General features: G+C 48.6%; 1 protein-coding gene across 7 annotated transcripts in view; it reads left to right on the top strand.

The window, feature by feature from the left end:
• The window catches only part of PTPRT (protein tyrosine phosphatase receptor type T), a 1,115,914-nt gene that overhangs the window by 1,035,521 nt on the left and 58,337 nt on the right, over nt 1–22,056 (top strand). For all 7 annotated transcript variants that reach the window (XM_053574016.1, XM_053574013.1, XM_053574015.1 and 4 more), the window contains one exon: nt 12,927–13,014. In XM_053574016.1, the coding sequence (XP_053429991.1) occupies nt 12,927–13,014 (88 nt within the window). The remainder of the gene's footprint in view (nt 1–12,926; nt 13,015–22,056) is intronic.

Here is a 22,056-nt window from a genome sequence, read left to right as displayed (position 1 = left end):
ATGACTCATTCTAGCTACTGTGTCGAGAAGGGGGCAAAGGGAGGCAAGGGCGGACGCAATAGGCCACTGCAGTGACCCGGGGGAGACAGTGGAGGGTGTGTGGTGACAAGTGGTTGGATTCTGAATCTATTTCAAAGATAGAGCCAGGAGGATTTTCTGACACCTGGCATGTGAGAGGAAGAGGGAAACTAAGGGTGACTCGAGGCTGTTAGCTGGGCCATTGTGGGGATGGAGTCGCCATCAACAGAGCTGGGGAAGCCTCAGGTAGAATCAGAGCAATCAGAAGTTCAACTCCGAGTACCTGTTAGACATCTCAGGGCCTCGAGATGTAGGGAGTTGGGAGTTGGAATTTGAGAAAGAAGCCTGGACTAAAGAGAAAACCGTGGGAGTTGTTGGCATATAGAGTATATTAAAGCCACAAGAGTGGATGAGGTCACAAGCAAATGAGCACAGACAAAGGCACGGAGAAAGGACTGAGCCCTTCAGGATTTTGACAATGAGTTATGTGAGTACTTTCCCTGGGACAAGCATGGTACAAGTTTCTAAGAACTGAGGAGAGGAGACAGACAGAGCCTTTGCTTCTGGGGAACTTAGACCCTATTTGTAGAGACAGGTGTAGAAACTCATCATTTCAATATCTTGACAAAAGCCACAACGGAGCTATGGAAGTTCTTGGTCATGGGAGGCATCAGCACAGCCTGTAGGTACATGGCCAGCCAGCAGCTTTCTAGAAGACATAAAGCCTAAACCTAAAGCTTGAGAAACAGGAAAACACAAATGAGAGAAGGGTATCCCAGGCAGAGGGGCACCCGGCCTGGAAGTGCACACAGTGGGTTGAGTTAGGGGAACCAAAATAGTTTGATACACAAATTATGGGAGGGGACAGGGAGAGAGATGGGACTGAGATGGCCAGTGGGGCCTGGGATGAGGGGAAGCTTATTTGTCAGGTTAAGGAGTTTAGATTTTAATCCTAGGGCCACGGGAGCCATACAAGGGAGCCCGATGTTTTAAAGGAGATTTACATTTTAGATCTGGTACAGATCAGAGCAACTAGGTGGCTGGAACAGTAATTCAAGTCAAATATGGGACTGCCCAAACCAGAAGACTGGGCCTCAAGCCCAGACAAGCCCACGCACTTTCTCTGCTTGTAGAGCAGTAAAATCAGCTTGTTCTCTTTGGCATGAAAACTTGAGTCTCTCAGTATATATTTTAAGTTCAATTATTTGAAATATGAATTGATAGTCAAAATGCCTGGATTCAAGTCCTGTCACGTTCTTTAAGTCTTTGGGTAACCTTAAGGAGGTCACTCTGCCTCTCTGGGCCTGCATTTCCATGTTTATGCAGTGAGAGCAGGACGGGTTGGTCAGAGTGATCCAAGGACCCCCCCACCCCTGTCGCTGATATTCTGGGAGCCTGCAGAGGAGCCGATTGGCCAGGCCAGCTGGGTCTCCTCCCATGCGTAGCCCCCAATTTATGTCTCAAGTTCTAGCTGCCATGACTGGCCAGGGGCCTGGGGTTCCTGAGAAGCCAGAGGCCTGGAGCAAGTTAACTTTTACCTTCCATACAGATCTGGGTCTCAGAGGTTTCCAATTTGGTTGCACATTTGTATTACCTGAGGAAGTTTTAATAACACCAGTGCCCAGGTCATATTTCAGATCAATGACATCAGAATCACTGGATGTGGGACCCAGGGATCAGCGTTTCCTAAGCTCTTCACCGATTGCAATATACTTTACAACTGACAGCCACTGGTCTAAGAAAACCCATGGAGTCCCCATCCCATGCCCCACTTGCACCCACAGACCTGTCACCACACCTGTTCTGCTGGCTGCCCCTGCTGATGGAACACAGCCATGCTGCAATTGAGGGGCGTGTGATCTTGAACTTTACAGTCCTCCCTCATCCCTATCCCACTCCCCCAGCCCAAAGTCTCCTACCTTCCTCACTACAAACACACACACACACCCACGCACACATATCCCACTTAAGCATAGCAGCAAATGTAAGCAATACAGGCTGGTGGTGATTGGGGTTGCTGTGGGCCCTGCAACCCCAGCTACAGTGGTCAGAAGAGTTGCAGGTTTGGAGAAGATGAGAGATGGCAGGAAGGGGTGACTTTGTGATGGAGAGAAGGAAGCACGTTCATCCTAGTCCAATCTAGTTCACCTGTCATGGTCGTAATGAATGGAACCAGCCCAGTAGGGTGACCAGAAGGTATCTGGTTATTAAAGCCCCATTAAAACTATTTAAGGCAATAAGGAACAGCTGTGAGGAATAGGACGCAGCCTAATGAAGAGCAAACATTGGCTCATATTTCCAGCTCTGGGCCGACACACCATATGCGTGGCTTTTGTGGGACAGGGCTGCGTCGCCATCTAGCTCTTCGTTGTCTGTGGGTGATGTGATGCTGGGCAGGCAGCCTCCTGAGGGGACAGAATCACCCAGGGCCCCCTTCTCCTCCCAGAGCCACCAAGCAGAGGCTGAGGACACCCCTGATCCTCTCGCTTGGTAACAGACTCACAGAACATCCCATCACAAGTGGCCCCAGGAGATTCTGGTCCAGCTCCTTGACTTAAAGATGAAAGTGGTTCTGGGGAGCAGCACTAGGAATTAGCGGTAGATGCAGAAAGCATGAAAGGGAAAACCAGGGTCGTTTCTCAACTCTGGAAACCCAAAATGGCCAACATGGGAAAACCTGAGCTCCACCTGCTCATGTCCCTGTCCCTCTCCCCTCCCCCAAATTATTATAAATAAATAAATAAATAAAAAGAAAGAAAATGGGCCATTTCAAGGTGGGGCCAAAATGAATGAGTAACCCATGTAGTTTCAGACACATTGGAGTTTTTCCAGCAGGCAAGAGCTCATGCAGTGGAGTCTATTAACTCTGTGTTTTCTTTTCAGCCTAATTTTATAATTCCACTTATAATACTATTTGTAAAACAGCAAACAGAATTTTTTAGTGTGTGATACAGGAAAACTCTCAACCAAGTGAGCAATTTTCAGGTGATAGTATAGAAAACCCCCTTGGCCAGGAATCAAGGCCTGAGACTCTGGGTGGTCGTGGACAGGACTCTTTCCTGTCTGCATCCTATTTTCACCAGTGAACTGCCAGGTTCATGCTTCATGGCATTGCAGAGTCTGACGGCGCGTGCTTCCATGTGTAAGCATTCACCTGGCCGGAAACACTGAGTGCCTGCTGTTCAAAGCACTGGAGAGAGAAAGTAAGCATAGGAAATGAAGGCTCAATTTTTTAATTTTAATTTTAACAACAAGTATTTATATAGCAAGGCACCCTCTATAAAGGAAGCTCATAGTCTTGCCACACCACGTAATTACATTATAAAACTCCAGTTAAGATGCTTTGGAGACACGTGAGCAAGGGCGGTACAGGGCAAAGAAGGGTTTTAGTGGTGTTTTTGTTGTTTATTTTTGCTTTTTGTCAGTTCTCCTTGCCAAGATCAACCAGAAGCTTCACAAGAGAAGAGAGCTGAGTTGAAGGAAAGCAGACAGCGAGCAGAGGGAAAGCATATGTGATAAAGAGAGCCAGCAAACACGTGCAAAGCTCGGAAGCAAAAACGATGGGAATTGCTCCAGCCAATTTTTAGAAGGGAAACAATAAATAACAATGAAACTAGTTAGAGAAATGATTAGTAATCTTACACCCCGTACACAGTTTTCCTGAACAGAATCTACAAGGTTAAGTCCCTAGACTCTCACAGTCTGCCTCTTGACCCTAGCTGACTGCAGGTTGAGGGCAGAGTTGTTGGCCTAGAGACAGTCATCCAGATGCTTATGGGTAACAGTGGAGATAATCTGTAGGCCACTGGACGTCTATAGCCTGGGATGGAACATGGGATCCCCAAGTTATAGGTCCAAGGCCGAGAGGAGTAAGGGTATCCTAGTGTGAGCCTCCTCATTAAGCCGTAGACTTCTGGAAGGTAGGGAATTTGTGTGTCATTTTTAATTGGGCCTTTTAAAGAGTGCTTTGTGACTCTATATGCAGACGTTCTCTCAACTTTTCTGCCTCAAAGTTCCTGTCACAGACAAATACCCCCATTTTGCTGCAATCTGATTTTCTACTTAGCTCCGCCAGCAGAACTCATACATTACTGTCTATTTAGTGACATGGTGCACAATAATATTTGCTCTCCTGATGCCACTCTGAGTAGACGTCATTAGTCATCCCCTCCTGCCTTCTCTGTCCATATTTATAATCCCTGAGGCATGCGCCTCTCAGCACAGGAGGTGGCATTTCTTGAAAGCTTGGCCTCTGCCAAGGCCATTACTAACTCATATGACACCTTAGAATGAAACAGCAAAAGGTGCAACTGTCTCGAGAGTTTTGGCTGTGACCTTCAGAGAATGCCCCTAACACATACAGAAATCTGTAGAGCCCACCATATCCGTGGTGCCCCCTTTGATGGCGTGCTCTTACACAATCAGCACAGCCATCCACAGTGGCCCTTCCCATCCACCTACTGGCCACAGACTTCAGTAAATGTGGGTGTTAACAGAACCCATGGGCCACAATGGAGACCAGACCTTAGAGATTATAAAACTCTTTCCTATGCTCTCAATACTATTCTTACCTGTACCGAGAGTAACCAAATTGCCCCAGTTTTCCCAGAATGGTCTCAGTTGTAAAACGAAAAGTGCTGTATCCTAAGAACCTCGTAGGACCAAGACAAACCAAGATGAATGTTGCCAAGAGTCCCCACCTTTGTTCTTGTAACAATAAATTGGACAGTTTTAATCAAAGAGAGAAGACAGAAAATTCTAGGAATGGGCCAAAAAGAGCTCCATATCACATCCTAGGGACAGGGAAGGATGGCAGCGTCTCTGACCCCCTACTCTGTGCCAGGCGCCGTGGGCATCATCTCAGGTAATCACTAATCATCACAATATCCTGTGGGGCATATTATTTTTAATTTTTTTAATTTGCATATTGTAAAATAGACTTTGCAGGCATGTATAATTTTACAAGTTTAAAGAAATACGCAGAGTCATGGAAACACCAACATTTTCAGGATATGTGAGAGTTCCATCAGCCAAAAAGTTCCCCTGGGCGGCCCCTGTGTAGTTCAATCCTTCCCCATCCCTAACATGAAGGGTATGTTAATGACTTTGTTTTCAAAAAAGTTCATTGACACCTAGAGTGGTGAAATGATTTGCAGTGAAAATATTCAAACACTATAGTCTGTCAGCCTTTTGCAAAGCCCTGCCTTTCCCTGACTCATATACATAGTTGCTGTGCGAGAGTTATTTCTTGACAAGGTGAATGAATGAATAAAAGACCCAGATAAAAATAATGGGTCCTGGGTGAAGACTCTCTGGACGTTTCCATCCGTGACTAGGAGGATGACAGTGCTGCATGTAGGTGTGGGGAAATCCTGGCAGGCTGGACTGCTCAGGAGGAGGCGAGTCCTCCCTGTGCCCTGAAGCATCAGCCAGGAACTGCCTGATCAGCAATCCCTAGGCCTGGTTTTGCTGCACCCCAGGGCACATCATATCCAATTATCTCCAGGGACACAGGCAAGCCAGGGGAGCCAAGGGGCCATTATAACTGACAGAGGCTTGCTGAGGATAGTAGGGTGAACAGTAAGCTGGAGAGACAATCATAACCTCAGCCTTGGAATGGAGGTGAGCTGCTCTTGGGACCTTTGTGTTCTGACGTCTCAGTATTTTAGGCATAATTCAGAAAGGCTTAGGTATAAACAAGAGTGTCCCAAGAAAGACGGCAAGCTGGAGAAAGGACCTCTTAGCTCAATAGAGCCAAACCAAAAGGTAGAAAAAGGAATTAACTAAGCAGACATCAGAGAAAATTCCCAGCGTTAGCAGGGAGTTAAAGTACTAAGTGGGTAAACTGAGGTCGGTTGCACAGTCTGCTGACAGACTCAGCACGGCAGGGAGAGTGGGGTGCAACCCCAGGGAGGGTTAGTCTGGGGTAAACACAAAATGTTCATTGTATTCAAAAACCTATAAAGCCTGATGGAGGGAAAGTTCTGTGACAAGTGCTCTTAGCTAGTCTATCATGATGCTGGCACTGGCTCAGCCTTCTTTTCCAAAGCATGCCCATTGAATTATAATAAAACTGTGATTCTTGACCATGACCCGTAGACCTCGATTGAACGCCCCTGCAAGCCCAGTGACATGCGTGTCATTTCCTGCTCTTTTTCTCTCTACTTGAGAAACCTTCCCTGTAAGTCCTAGAACAAGACGGGCTCATTTGATCCCAAAGCTCTGTGCTTTCTCTTCCTGCTCCCTGGAACACTCTTTCCCCAGCCCTTGCCATCTCTGGCACTTGCTCCTCATTTAGCTTTTAGCGGAAATGTGTTGGCCAGAGACCAGCAGGACATACCTGGAGTTGAATGTGTTTGGTTTATGACTTGTGGCAGCGAGGTCAAGGCACATCTTGGGAAACTGTGCGACCTCTCGGGGAAGAGGTGTTAGAAAGGACTCCATGAATGTGATGTGATTGGGTGATTTTGGAGAGGGTGTAGGGAAGTGGGGCTTTGTTCAAGGTTGGGTGCCAGTAGGGAGTAGCGTGATTGGGCATCTTAATACATCTTAACTACAAGAAGGGAAGAAAAGGCAGATACTAGAGCCGTAATTGGCAAAGAAGCACTGGTCGCTTGGATTTAGCCAGGACAGGGGATGCTTGGTCATTTTTTTTGGCTTGGACAATGTTTGCTGTTTTATCTATTCAGATATGACTTGCTGTTGACACATTCCATCCCCCGGCATCCAGGTGGTCGCTGAGGACCCAAGGACCTGAACCCATCAAGGAAAGGCTGGGAGGGACAGATTCACTCAAAGTGCATTTGGGGGCAAGTCATTTCCTGTCTCTGAAACTCACTTTGCTGATCTGTAAAATGAGCGAATAATTTTCTCAAAAGACATTTTCAAATCTGACTTTTGTGGCGGTGCCTGTGGCTCAGTCGGTAAGGTGCCGGCCCCATATACCGAGGGTGGCGGGTTCAAACCCGGCCCCAGCTGAACTGCAACCAAAAAATAGCCGGGCATTGTGGCGGGCGCCTGTAGTCCCAGCTACTCGGGAGGCTGAGGCAAGAGAATCGCTTAAGCCCAGGAGTTAGAGGTTGCTGTGAGCTGTGTGATGCCACGGCACTCTACCTGAGGGCCATAAAGTGAGACTCTGTCTCTACAAAAAAAAAAAAAATCTGACTTTTGAGGACTCTATAAATACTATGGCTCAACTCTCCAGGAATAAGGATATCCCCAAATACATCTTTTGGATGAAAAAAAAAAAATGACTGCCTTGGAAAAGCACCACTGTTAAAGAGTAGGAAACCTTTCCACACTCAGAGAGGAATGTAAAAATAGAGCTCAAAACTCTAAAGAGAATGGGAGAAGGAAAGCAGAGATTGATAATGGATGAATATAATGAGGTGGCAATTTTGTTTCAAAAGAATGTGATTAGCACCTAATGACTGCCACTATTCCTTGGTCAATCTACTGTAACTAGCCACTAATGTAGAAATAATGCCTCTCGGCTGGTTCGCTTTGAACGTGGAGATGAGTCTCCCTCTCATATGTTTACCCCCTCATATTTTTTCCCTTTAAGAGATTATCTCCTATTAGATTGCAGCTCCCTAAAAAGGGAAGTGGATGGGTGATCAAAGTCTGACAATTAGGGGATCATTACCGCTCCCCCTGGCCTGCTGTCTTAAGCATGGCCCCTCCCCTTTGTGGACACCGACAAAGCCCCAGGCCCCTCCTTCTCCTTCAGGCCACATGAGCGAGAAGCAGAGGTTCCCAGGGCTGTGGCAGAGGCCTGCCTGGGGTTCCCACACAGAAGTGCCACTCACCATAGCTGTTTTGTCTGGCGCTTAAGACCATCAAGGGATAGCTGTGTACTAGGACATGGCTTTGATGGGGAAAGGAACCCAAACTGTCCTGTTTCAGGACCCTGGGAGTGGACAGAAGGGGCCTTCATCAAATCTCTGCAGAGAGCACAGTACAGAGGACGTACACTTCTCCTGTGGGGCCCTGTGGAGGGCGTAGGCAAAGCCCAGGAAGGCAGGAAGCTTTGAGAGGTAGCAGGTTGTCTGCCACTAAGGGTGTCCAAGTGATACACACTAGGGATCAGCTTATCAGCTGCTTCAAAGGCCATCGTACACAAACACAGCTAGACAGATTTTAAGGTTACTTACACCTCTGAGATTCTAGGATCTTTGCCGTCTGAGTTTACAGAAGCCATCTCATTCACTAATTATTCAATTCATTCATTCATTTGTTCCAAAAGGGCCATTCAAACCCATTTGGAGTGCAGAGTCAGCCTTGAGTTCTAGAGATAGTTGTGATCCTGGGGCCAAGTTGGGAACTAGAGAGCTAAATTATAAGATGAAGAAGTCTATCTAATAATAGAAGTGACTGACTATAACTAGAGATGCAATGGGATGAGGGAAGGGGAAACAGAGAACAGTCCACAAAGATGCTTGAACTGGGTTGTGAAGGATGTGTAGGAGTCTGCCAGGCCAACTCACATAGAAGAGAATTTTAGGCAGAGAAAAAAGCATGTATAAAGTCTCAAAAATTTAAAATACCGTATAATTGGCATACTCATATCAATATCAGGGCAAGACATGAGGCTGGAGGGGCCTTGGGATGAATTCATAAAGGACCTTGTATCAGAGGGTTTAGAATTTATCCTGATGACAGCAGTAAAGACAACAGTGGGGTCCTGTTCACATTTTAGGGTGATTTTTCTGACGAATTGGGGAGGGAGAAAACCAAAGCTGAAGATCAGTGAGGAGACTCATGGAAAAGTATTGTATTTCTCCAGGTAAATTCACTATTTGCAAGCATCATGGGAACACATTAGTATCATCTGGAGAGCTTCAGACACTGCTGATGCCTGTGTCCCAACCTACAGAGTTCAACTTAATTGGTCGGAGGGAGGGCCTTAATTTGGGAGACTGTAAAGCCTCCTTGGGTGATTCTGATATGTAGCCATAAAGAGCCTCATGCTAACTGCAACCCACACCCTGGCACATAGCAGGCACCCAACAATTTTTTCTTCAAAAAATTAGTAAGAAGACATTCAGGTTTCCTACTCTTGGCTTCGCCCCTCTATCACGGGGATATGTTTGGATGAAAAGTTGGCTTTTATTGCAGAGTGTTTCAGGTACAAAATCCAATCCCAAAAGATCTGCTCAGACTTCAAGAAATCCTGAGCTACACTGAGACTAGGAACCTCCCCCTGGACATGCAGGGATTAGACCGGACAAGCTGCCTGGAGGGCTGGAGCTCCCTGGCTGGGCCAGAGGATAAGGCCAGGGCTGGAATCTGAGTGCTAAGAATTATGCGCAGAAGTGGGAACCATTAGCAGCCTAGAGATGGCCTGGACTGCTGGCAAGAGATGTGCAGGATGATGGTCTTTTTAAATATGGAGCAAGAAGACAATGTGGAGGAAGGGGTGGGGGAGGATGAGGAAGAGGAGAAAGATGAGAGATAAGCCCCACCTTTGCCAAGTGAGCACTTTTTCTGTCACCATAACACTTCCACCATACCCAGATCTAGGCTAGATCTTGATGTCCAGAGCCTAGTTGCTGTTTTGTTTCTCTACCAAGATGCCTATCTAAGTGTGTCCGACACACAATGAACAAAATTCTGCTCCACTAATAGCTGGGAAGGCACTTTACTTTCCCAGCCGGAAACCTGAGGAAAGCTGAGTTTGAGATTATGGCTTAGCCCAGGAGCCCAGGCCAGGACCTCCCTCCTGTACCCCCCAGGGACTCCGAGTGTCAGAGTAGCTGAATGAGCTCTGATGCCGCTTGCCCAACCACTGCTTAGATGAGGTCATGGCGGTGCTTCTAGAATAAAAAAAAAAAAATCGCCAAACTATGCCCCCAGGCTATACCCAGCCCAACACCAGTTTCTGTAAATAGGGATTTATTGGAACACAGTTATGCCCATTTGTTTGCTTTTAATCTGTGACTGTTTCCGACTCTCCAACAGTTGAGTTTGGTATGAGTAGTGGCAACAGAGACTCCACAGCCTACCAAGCCCAAACTGCTTGTTACCTGGCCTATTACAAAAAAAAAAAAAACAAAAAAACTTGCCAACCCCTGCTGTGCCAAAGACCCCCCAGGCTGGCTTAACCAAGGAAGCCAGAAAGGTGGTACCATGCAGGCTGCAGGGGGCACTGGCCTGTTTATAGGCAGTCATCCTGCTGCCTATAAAACTTGGCTCGCTGAGTGGCTGAATTTCTGAGCCATCTGGTTACAGGTTCCACCTGGTTTAGGATGACCTAATAATGAATAGATGGGCATAGGCACAGCGGGGGGATTAAAAGCTCCCCTTCCTTGCTGACAGAAAGCTGTGTGGACAGAAGATGTTGCACCTTCAGTCTCTGGAGTATTGTAAGGGCTATGAGCAGGGAACTCAACCTGGTAGACCGGGGGCAGGGCAGAGACAGTAATCAAATCATGGCCTGACCCTCATGCTTTTGCCTCTTTTCTCAAGCCTTCCCCCCTCCCTTAAATGCCCATCCTCCCTCTCTCTGAAGGAACTGAGTGCGCCCTCCCCTGTGTTTCCCAGACCGCTGGCTCATAACTCTTGCCAATCTGCCCACATGTGTGTTGACTTGTCTTACCTGTGGTCACCATCCTGTCGACTGATGATGACTCCTGCATCCTCCCTACACTCTGTGTCCAGCTTCCTAATTAGCACCTCAGCTTGGATATCTAACAGACTTCTAAAGTGTGGCTGCCACTATTAGTATTGTTACTGTCATTTTGGCCATGTTAAAAAAAGTGCGCAGTGCTCAGTAAGTGCTTAGCTAGGTGCTGTTCTAAGTGCTTTGTGGGTACCCAAAACACAGCCTTGAATTCCAGCCTCCCTGATCCTGTTCCTTTCCCAGGCTTTTCCGTCTCAGTTAATGACATCTCTCTCCACTCAGCTCTTCAAAGCAACAACCTAGGGGTCAGTATTCATTCCCGTATTTTCTTCCAGGTCCACTGTACCCCGTGCTCATCATCCCCATGCCTGACCCCTTGATGGTTCCTTTGTGAGCACCTGTGACTTTTTGCCTGAGAAATTTCTCAGGACAGAAAAATATGTGCACCTTGCCTGCGGAGCATGGTAAAGTGCTAAGGAGCTCCCAAGGGTTGTCCTCAATCAGTATTAGATGGGAACTGGAGGATAAACACCCCAACCCACTCCCCTCTCTGCTAGGACAACTCTGGGACATGAGGGGTGCCCATCAGATGAAGTCCCGGGTGCACCCGGTGTTATCCTGCTCACTGATGTGCCGATGTGGGCTTCATCGCCTGGATCATCTTGTTCCCCCCATTCTCCTACCCATGCTCTCTGGGACTTCCTCTCAAACAAATACCTTGTACTTGAACTTGTACCTCTGAGTCTGCTTCGGGGGCAACCCAGGTCAACAGTATTCTGCAAATAATCACTTTCTGACATGCCCAATGCTACTACCTTGGTCCAAGGGTCCAAGGTACCATTGTCTCTTGTCACTTATCTATTGTCACAACTTCCCAGCTGGTCTCCTTGCTCTGTCCGTGGCCCCCAGAACCTGTTTTCCACACACGAGCCAAACGTACTTGTACGACATGAATCAGAACAGGTGATTCCCTGCTCAAAACTCTCTAATGGCTTCCTCATCACACACAGAATCATGCCCAGTGCATTAACTGGTAACAGCAACACCTTATGTAAATTGCACTCCCCATCGTCTCTAGATCTTTCCTTCCCTGTTCCCTTGGCTCACTGTAGTCCTTGAATATGGCCTTTTGGTTGCTGCCTGATCATGTTTGCATCTGCTGTTCCCTCTGCCTGGAAAGGATTTCCTACTTTTCCTGGTGGGACTGGCTCATTCACATCATTAAGTAGCCCCCCTTGTCTGTGGTTTTACTTTTCCTGGTTTAAGTTACCTGCAGTCAACCATGATCTGAAAATAGTAAGACATTTTGAGAGGCCGGGTGCAGTGGCTCAGGCCTCTAATCCTAGCACTCTGGGAGGCCAAGGCAGGTGGATTGCCTGAGCTCACAGGTTCAAGACCAGCCTGAGCAAGAGCAAGATCCCATCTCTAAAAATATCTGGGTGTGGTGGCAGGGCCTGTAGTCTCAGCTACTTGGGAGGCTGAGGCAAGAGGATCACTTGAGCTCAAGAGTTTGAGTCTGCTGTGAGCTGTGACACCATGTCACTACTGAGGGTGACATAGTGAGACTCTGTCTCAAATAAAAAACCATTTTGAGAGAGAGAGAGACTACATTCACAAAACTTTTATTATAGCATATTGTTATAATTGTTCTATTTTACTCTTCGTTATCATTCATCCCTTACAACGCCTAACTTAGAAAGTTTATCATAGGTACGAATATGTAAGAAAAGAGCATGGTACACATAGACTTCGACACTATTGGTGGTTTCAGGAGTCCCTGCTGGGGGCCTTGGAGTGTGTCCCCGAGGATGGGGGATCGACACTATACTTAAATGTCAAGTTCTCAGAGAAGCTCTCCTAGACTGTGTCATCTGAAATTATTGTCATTCGTTCACTATCCCTTTATCCTGCATTATTTTCTTCACAGCATTTTTCACTATCTAGCATTACATTTGCTTGCTCATTTGCTATATCTCTCCGTTGACTGGAAGCTCAAAGGGACTTGTCTATTTCTCTGTACCTTAGTACCTGGCACGCATTAAGGGCTCAGTGAGTGCCTGTCGAGTGTATGAATGAACGAACAACTCCTCTCCCGGACCCGATTGTGAGCTCAAACACACAGAAGAATCAGTAATATTTGAGGCCCCATCCGAGGCCCCATCCGAGGACACAGAGCCCTGTGGACGGAGTCTCCTTCACCGTGGTCTTGTTACCCCTGTTGGTCCATCTGCACCTGGATAAAGCCCCTACCCCAGGCCACTCTAACTACTCTGTCCTTGCTTTCTAGGCCTTACCAGAGGGGCAGACAGCTTCGTGGGACACAGCCAAGGAGGATGAAAACCGCAATAAGAACCGATACGGAAACATCATATCCTGTAGGTCCCTTCCGGGAAGCTTCAGACATTGAGCACGTGGGGGAAAGAAGCTATGACTGTTCTTTACCTGGAATTCATTACCAAGTAATCCTTGATGTTTCCCGCTTTGGGTCCACATGTCAAGCTGAGAGCTTTATGTCAGCCTTCTTGCCCTGCCCAGCCTAGGTGGCAGAGCATGGCTGATCTCAGCCAGAGGGAGCGGGCAGGAAGTAGAGCCACACCAGGAAGCCTCTGAGGAGACAGCCTCTGGCGGCTGGGGCTCTCCTAGCATTGCCTGCTCAACAACTCCTCCAGCCTATAGGGGTGTCATAGAGGGGACCCCAATCTGAGCAGATAGATGAGCCCTGAGTTCCCAGAAGCTCCTCTGATTCAGAAGAGTAACTTGGCAGCAACTTGGAGTAGGGAGCTTTGGCCCTGGTGTGTAAGAAAGGGCAAGAGAATAGTAGTGCTTACCCAAGAAGGCAAAGTTCTAAGTAAGGACTTTAGTGCTCAGAAGTAGCCAGATCCTGGCATGAGCCTGAGGGCTTGGGGGGCAGCCAGCTCAGGGCCCCAAGGTGCCCAGGGCTACTCGTTCACACAGACTCTACCTGACCCCACTGTAGTAAGGTAGTGGCTTTACGTTGAGGGCCTGCACAGCATTGGTGGTACCGAACCTGCAGAGGAAAGCACGTCCTCGTGCAGAGCCGGGGAAGATGACGCCTTTTGCCCGTTTGTGAGCTTGACCATTCCTGTAGACGCCCCCAGTGAGTGACTTGATGAAGTAAGTTCGCAGGGCGTGGCAGTTACACCTCCTGGCGTCAGACTGCCTAGGTTTCTATCCCAGCGGTGGGACTCTGGGATAGAAACCTGATCTCTCTAAACTTTAATTTCCTTAGTTTTAATATGATGAAGATGCTGAAGATGGGTCACTGCAAAAAGGTGCATATAACACTCGGCCTGGGACCTGGCACCATTGCTCTTAGCCATAGGGTTACTTTCTTGAGGTCACTGATGAGCGGTGAGAGTAAATCATTCCATGTTAAAGCTCATTCTCTGAACATCCCTATGGAAGGACACAGAATAAGTCAGGCTGGAGGTGGGGGCGGGGGCAGGCATGACCACGTGTTCATTTCAGAGGGGTCCCTGGGGTAGTAGATTAGACTGGGAGAGGCTGGAGGCAGAGAGGAACGACTGAAGGGTCCCAGCAAGGTTGGATGAGCCCTGAACAAAAGCAATGGCAATAACTTGGGTGCGACTGGTGCACGGTACTCTGTCCTTGAAGGTGAGGAAGAGAGAGGCTGCCATGGAACTAAAATACCACACATAAGTAACACACAATGTCACTGCCAAATATCGGTCTGTACAGCCTTCAAAGCAATGTAACTCCAGAGAGGACGAAGTTATCTCATACAAATGGTGAGCTCAAATTCTGATTAGAACAGGAGTCTGCCATAGCCTTTGTCTGACTCAGTGTAACCAACCTGGACCTTTTGACGTCTCACCAATCCTGTGGGGAGAGTCCCTGGGTCTTAGCTCACAGGGTAACTCAGTTCAGCCAAAGGAAAGAAGAAAGGACAGGCTGCGTGGCAAATCGTTTCTAGCACAGTGTAGAGTTCTGTTTTGTTTTAACTGTCTAGACATTGCCTAAGGAAAAAAAACTTGGAGGAAGAAAGAGTAATATAACAGGCAGATTGTAAAGGAAGAAAGGGGCAGAAGTTTTAGCTTAGCTGTTTCCTGTGCTGATTTAGGAATGGGCTATGAATGGTGGAACTAATCAGAAAACATTTATAATTTGTCTCTTGAAAGATGGTAATTCAGACAGCAAGATTTCTTGCAAGTGAAGCGTCGGAAGGAGATATTCAAACAGTCAGCAAATGTGTATTAAGACTTGTGACATGGGCCTCCTCTGCTCAGACCCCAGGCAGGACTCCGGGGCATGCGGTCCCTGCCCCAGGGGGCTCCCACTCTGGCCACAGGTGGCTGCTTGCTCTGACTTGCTCCCAGCATCCTCTGCTCCCACCCTGTGCATCCTGTGTCCCAACCTCGCTGCTCCCTTATTCTCCCTGTCCGATCGTGAGTTCCACCAATTATGGGCTTGTGGTCTTAGGCAAACACTCTAATTTGGAGGCTCTGTAAAATGGGCTTAACGATGCCTTCCTCCTAGGGATGGAGGAAAAAATGACTAGAGCACTGTGAAGGGACCTTCAGTCCTTGCGAGACCAGGATATCCAGACTGGGCCCCATGTCCAGCCCAAGCCTGGCAGGAGAGGGCACAGGTCAAAGGTCATGTTATGTATCTCCCCAGCCTCCCATGGCAGCACCCGTGCCCAAGCTGTCATCAGCTCTCACGTGGGACTCTGCCCAGCCTCCTTCTGTGTTGCTCCATAAATAGTTTGGCCCCAACCTTCTACCTTTCTGATCCAAAGGCCTTCTTTGACACATGAATTGGATGATGTCATTTTCCCACTAAAAAGCCTTCAAATGTTTTCCCTTCACTTCAGATCTCCTTATGGAAAAGCCCCTGCCCATCTTCCCAGCCTTGTTCCTGCAATGCCCTCTCTATCACAGCTTCTTCAGTTAAGCCACATCAGCCTTCTTTAGTCCCTTGAACACTACATGCCCTCCCATGCCACAGGGCCTTTGCACGTTCTATTCTATCAAAATGCCCTTCCCTCCTCTTTTTTTTTTAATTTTTTATGTATTTTTTCTTCCCTCCTCTCTTTGTCCCATTAAGGTCTGTGTATTCTTCAGCTGTCAGCTCATCCATCACTTCCTTAGTGAATTTTTCTGACCCTTTGAATGTGGCCATAACCCCATTGTTCACTCCTAGAGCACAAAGAACATCTTCCCCTCAGCCCTGTCATCATGTGCCTTTGGGTGCCTGCTGCTGCTCTGTCTCCCTTGGTCGATCAGATGCTTTGTGACAATGGACCTTGACCACCTTCCACTTCTGTTTCCCCAAATCTGACACATACAGCAGGTGCCCAGGAAATAGGAGCTGAAGGGGGAAGGACTCTGAAGGGTGCAAGTGGTGGGTCTTTCCCCTCTGCTTCCTAAATAAGACAGAAGACACGCAGAAAGGATGGATGGAGAAAGCCTGGGTCACCCAATACCTGGCACATTCCAGTGAGGAGGAAGATATCAACCTGAGGGAAGAGAGGTGGGTCACAGGAGGGAGAGAGAAGGAGCCATCTGTCCCGCTGAGAGTGGCTTCTGAAAAGGCAGGAGTCGGAAAGTAAGAGCAAATAATGAAGGGCTTGAACGCCGCCACTGGGGCTGTCGTACTATCGTGTCCCACGTACATGCCACAGCCTCGCCCCTCCCTGGGTGCAGTGACACCCAGCTGGCAGTGTGGGTGTCTGGGACTGGGAGGAGGCTGAGCCCAGTGGGTCACCAGGGCGCCACATTCCAGAAGATGCTCCCACCCTGCTAAGGGCCCTGTTAGTGCGTTTCTCCTCCAGGCCTGTGCCCAGGGCCCTGACTCCTCTCACTCTAGAGCTGCCCTGGCCGCGTCTCTTAGCCTGAGGCCTGGGGAAGGGTGCTCTGCCCAAAGGCAAGGAGGTGGTCAGCTTCGGAAGGACTAGGTCTGGGAGCAGCCCTCAGCCATGAACTACCCCCGCGTGGCATTATTTCACTAAACCGTGTGATCTACACCCACTCCCCGAGTTCCCCTGGGGATTGGGCTGCCATCACCCACATAGTCACGGGCTCAAAAACTCACCCTCTCCCACTGCCTTCTCTTCCTGCCCCACCTCCCCGATCCTTTTGGTGTCCCCTTCCCTCCCACCTGAACTACTTGCAATGGGATCCTGGGCTTAATGCCTACTTCTGGGAAACCCAGATAGATGCACGTCAATATACTGATGAGTTTAAATCAACCTGAATCTCCTCTCTAATTTAAGGGTCAGTAATTCTGCAACACATCAGGGCTGGCTGGCGTGGGCCTGCATTCAGGGCTGAAAGGAGACAGCACTAAGGGAACCAGCGCATTCAGAAAACAGCACGAGCCATAAAGAGGAACTTAAGAAAAGGGTGGGGGGAACCATGGAATTGAAATGAGAAAGGTAAAAAAGAAACAGCCCGGAGGAATGGGAAGTGTTCCTGCCCTTGTTTGTGCCCCTCCCAAAGGCAAAGCCTGCTCCAGCTTGATAAATAGAAATATTCTTGGCGCAAGAAAAAGACCGGGTGTGATCAGCATCTTAAGGAGCCCAGAGCTCCACGAGGCTGGAGTGCAGGACAAAGGCCCTGGAGAGCAGAGAAGATTAAAGGGAAGAGCAGGAGGAAGGGCACTGCCTGCAAATGAAACAGAGAGAGACCTTGACAAAGCAGCCCCTTCCTTCCAAGTGATCCTGTTTAGACTTTAGTAATAGAGACAGTGAGTGGGCTTTCTAGGGAGTGGAAATGGAAAGGAAGCGAAAGGGAAGGGAATGAATGGGAAAAATAATAATAAAGAGTCCCTTGTCTTCAAGTAGCTGTAGGGCAGAGAGGGGAAATTTCAAGAATGCCAAAGCATTGCCCATGGGGGGTTCTAGAGCTGCTCCCCAGACTGGCGTGGAGAGGAGGAAGTGATCACAGGGGCGGCAAATTTTATAAAATGAGCTTCCTTCTGGGATCAGCTGGGATCCCCGCAGGAAGCGGGGGGACCCTTAGACAGAGTAATTAGAGGAAAGTTAATCAGGACATTCTCTGTAAAGGTGTGATCTAGATGGAGAAAGACAACCGGGGATGGTGGAGTGTCCCGAGCTGAATTCTACCCCCAAGCCAGGAGGTAGAGAGAGGTCACCAGAACCCAGAGAGGGGGAGGGACAACCTGACCAGAGCTGAAACCTTTAGTGGTAATTCAGCCCCCCAAAGTGACCCCAACCTAGGGAGCTGGGGGAGTAAGTACCTCCCCCCACACTCCTCCCTGCACCCAATCTTCCCCCTCCATCAGTCCCAGAGCAGGGAGTCTGTTGCCCTGGTCAATGGTTCTCAAAGTGTGGTGTCTGGAGCACTATTGTCATCTGGGAGCTCATTAGAGATGCTAGTTCTTGGGCTCCACCCAAGACCTGCTGAATTAGAAATTATGAGGCCCAGGTCCAGCAGTCTGTACTTTAAAAGTCCCCCCACCCCCAGGTGATGCCAGTGCTGCTCAAGTTTGAGAATCTCCCATCTTATCCCTAGAGATCAGCCTCCCGGATTGGAGAGCCAGGCAGAGTGGGTGGAGAGAGGGTCTGAGCATGCACAGGCTGGAAACGTATTTTCTGATGCTACCTTTTCTTCCAATCCAGAAAAAGCCACTGACCTCAGTGTATTGGAGGCTTGGACCTGAGGCAGGCGGGCCCAGGTTCTAATCTCAGTTCTGCCATTTACCTTGTGCACGGCCTTTTAGCAAGCTCACTTCTTCATCTCTCTTCCCTCAGTTTCTCATCTGCAAGGTGGTTCTGAGTCAGCTCTCAAGGTGGAGAGGCCAAATTCAGATGAAAAAAGGACATTAAATCTGAACCTAATGCGATCCCTTGAGTCATAACTTTCGAGACTAGATGAGACTTGTCTAGACTTTTTGAGTTCACAGGCCACGAGAGATGGCCCAGAGACCAGAGTGCCCTGCCCAAGGTCACAGAGACAGTCTGTAGGACCTCTAGTCTCTTGCCTGCCAAGAGGCCACCTGCTCCTCACCAAGGCGCCCTGTCTGCATCAAGCCACACCCATGCTCTGGGGGGAGAACGTGGTGCCTGACCTCAGAGCCAATGGGCTCTTCAGAGAGGCCCTTATCTTCTCTTCCAGGATGTGGGGCCGTGCTATGCACAGAGCGGCCCCCCACCCACCCCTGCCGCCCCTTCCAGGGAGGACTCAGGTTGACAACATACTCAGAGGTCCATTCTCACAGCAGGCTTCTCTTCTGATTCCTGGGAGACAAAGATGGACATGCCACATGAGTACCTTGATTCATGCTCCTGACTCTTGGCCTCCATTCTCCTCTGTGTCTCGGAGGGTAGCCCGAGCCTGGGCCCTGCACATCCTTTCTGGTACAGAAACCATTGGTTCCCTGCCATCTCCCCCCAAACTCCCACTTGTGGCCATGCTGGTCCTAATTCAAACTGCCCACCCCTTTGTTTCTTTTCCCAAGAACTTGTTCTGGCCACTGGAGCCTTCTCTGCCAGGAAGCGCCAGGAAATGAATTAAACATCCAGCGACTGAGGACAGTGGCTGTAGAGGACCCCAGCTCCCTCTCCCCAAGGAGGAATAACTCAGAGGTGCACGCTGTCCACTCTCTCCCGGAGCTTCTCAGCAGGATACACCCCAGTTGGCCACAGCGGCGACTTGCTGGGTGACTCATCCCTATTGAATTCCTGCCTTTCTCCATCTCACATGTCACTTCACTCCTGGTGTTTCCAGAGATCACTTCCTAAATCAAGTACTTGCACCCCAACCTTTGTCTCAGGTTTTGCTTAGGAGGAAATCCAAATAAGAGGCCTTCTTTGTTTTGGAAAGGCCCCTCAGTGGGGCATTGCCTGGACAGCATGCTTAGGATGCAGGCAGGGTCACAGGTCAGACGCTGTCCTGCTAACCCTCTGAACGCTCTGTCCAGCTATCCTTCAGCCCCCTTCACTCCCACAAGGCTGCGTCTGCTGGAGCGGCTCCTCTCAGAGCCCCCCGGAGGAGAGCTGCCAGCCTCAGCCAGCATGGGTCTGGCGGGACAGGGAGGTGCACAGAATGTCAGGCCACCTCTGTGTCATGCCCCAGAGCAGCCACCCACTGTCCTGACAATGGTAATTCAATCAAGATTGAATGCACAGACCTTTAGCTTCAATGAGGTACCCAGGCAGTATGGGCAGAATTATCTGCCTCCTCCTTATCCACTCGTGCAAGATGATGGCATTAACATTTCCAATACTTCTAGGAAATGGTTTTTCAGCTCTACAATTCATTGTAATGAGTCAAATCTCTTTTCTCGGAAAGATCGCACCTTTTCCTTACCCTCCACAGTGCCCAGACGATAGGCAGAAAGAACATCAAATATCCGAATGATAGTCTCTCCCCAGCCCCACCTGTTTGAAGTGATGCTCTCCTTAAGTGGGTGTGACTGGAGATGACTGATTTACGGGGTTACCTTTGGTGCTAGAGGATGGGAGGAGGCAGAACTGTGCTGAGGAAGAGACTTTACCCTCCCCTCCAGGGTGGGCGTGAGACCCCAGGGGGAAGGAGACCAGTGCTGGAGAAGAGGAGGTTTGGGAGAGAATGGAGGGCTGGAGAGGCCTGGCATGCAAGAATCTGGAGGCAATGGATCTTGGGGTTCTATAAGGAAGCTCTCAACCTTATACCTCTCCTGAGTTATTTAACTTCTCAGAGCCTTGAGTTTCTCATTTGTAAAATAATGCGATGATACATACATCGCAGGATAACCTGAGTGCCAAACGGCATAGCATCCCTAGGGCTTCCAGAATAGTACCTAGAACATCTTCCACTTTCCACACAGGTAAAGCCCTGTACCTCGATACCTGGCACAAGGTGAATCTTTCATCTCATGGCCCATTTCGAGTAAGATCTTCTGGTCTTTCCCAAGGCAGATGGAAGTGAACAGCCAGAGCACCACCATGCTAAACAAGTAAACAGTCTGCACACTGAAACTTGAGTGTGTACTGGTATCACCTGGAGGGCTTGTTCACACACACAGTGCTGGGCTCCACCTTGAAGTTTCTGATTCTGGTAGTCCAGCCTAGGGCCCAAGAATTTGCATTTCTTACGAGTTTCCAGGAGCTGTTGATGCTATTGGTCCAGAGACCACATTTGTAGTACCACTAGGCTAGGGTAGTAATGAAACTAAATTTACATACTTGTGTTGACTTTTTATAACATAGCAAGTGCTTTCATATTCTCCTTCATCTTTTAATCCTTGCAGCAATTCTTCAAAGATAGATTTGATTTGGAAGTTATGGTTGGGTAAATCAAGGCTCAGGGAAGGTAGAAACTGGCCTCCGGTGATATACTTTGGGTGTGGGCAATCCTCAGGCCTGCCTTCAGAGCCCAAGTAATCCTTACCTCCCTTCTCTGAAGATAAGAATTGGCTGCCAGTTTGGGGGGGTGGGACAGGCTGGGTCTACAGGTGTAGTGAAGGATCTGCTATGGAGATGGGAAGAGTTTGATCCCAAGATCAAGGGACACTGCCATCCTTGCATGTGCAAAGGCCCTGTGGTCAGAATAGATATAGTACATTTGAGTGACTGAAAGGCCAGAATTATCAGAGTAATGTGTGAACATGAAGCCAGAGAGAGAAGTAGGTCTTGAACCATCAGATCATGCAAGGCACTGTGGGGTATGCTAAGCCTTTGTCCTCTGTCACTGTTGTCCTGTAACTGACTCATACCAGCTTGTAAGAACAGATTGTTACATTTTCAGGAATTTTGTGAGCTGGTAGTGCCTTGTTGGTAGCTTGAAATGGTCACGGTGGGAGTATTTACACCACAGAAATCAGCAGACATTATAGATCAGGGCCTTTTTTTACTCCAGAGAGCTGTTTGTTAAACATTTACCAATATACTGCTGGGCTTTGTCCTAAAGCAAGAAAGAGCAGATTGATTTCAATCAGACTGAGGGTGTTTCTCTGGAGCTGTGTCCAGGGGGGCTCCTTAGATCCCCACTTCTGTGCAGTGTGTCTCTCCTCTCCTCTGCCGCCCGCTCTCTCCTCCTGCACCCCCCAGCCAGCTTCTGCCCATCCCTCCTGACTTGGTGAGGGGGACCCAGGCTCCCCCACCTTCCTCTGCCTTCACCATTGAGGAGTTTGCTTCTCCTACATCTGACTCTTCCTAACTCCTCTCCTTGTCTTGAATATCAAACAAGGAGGACCAAATTAGCTGTTTCTCAAGCTTGCAAAATGTAGATAGAGCATAATGAACGTTCTGGGCTGCTTGTAAATTACCTCGTATAAACTCTTTCTCGTCGCCTGCCGCCCCTTCTTCCTCCATGTGCTTGTGGGTAAACACAATTTTTTATCCTTCTAATTATATAAAGTTAGAAGAAGAAGGGGACACAGAATAATATTAGCATCTCTCAGAAGGAATAAATAAACCATGAGGACACTGA

Source organism: Nycticebus coucang, chromosome 21, assembly GCF_027406575.1.
Source record: "Nycticebus coucang isolate mNycCou1 chromosome 21, mNycCou1.pri, whole genome shotgun sequence".
Taxonomy (NCBI): domain Eukaryota; kingdom Metazoa; phylum Chordata; class Mammalia; order Primates; family Lorisidae; genus Nycticebus; species Nycticebus coucang.
This window is presented reverse-complemented; position numbering and strand designations above follow the sequence as displayed.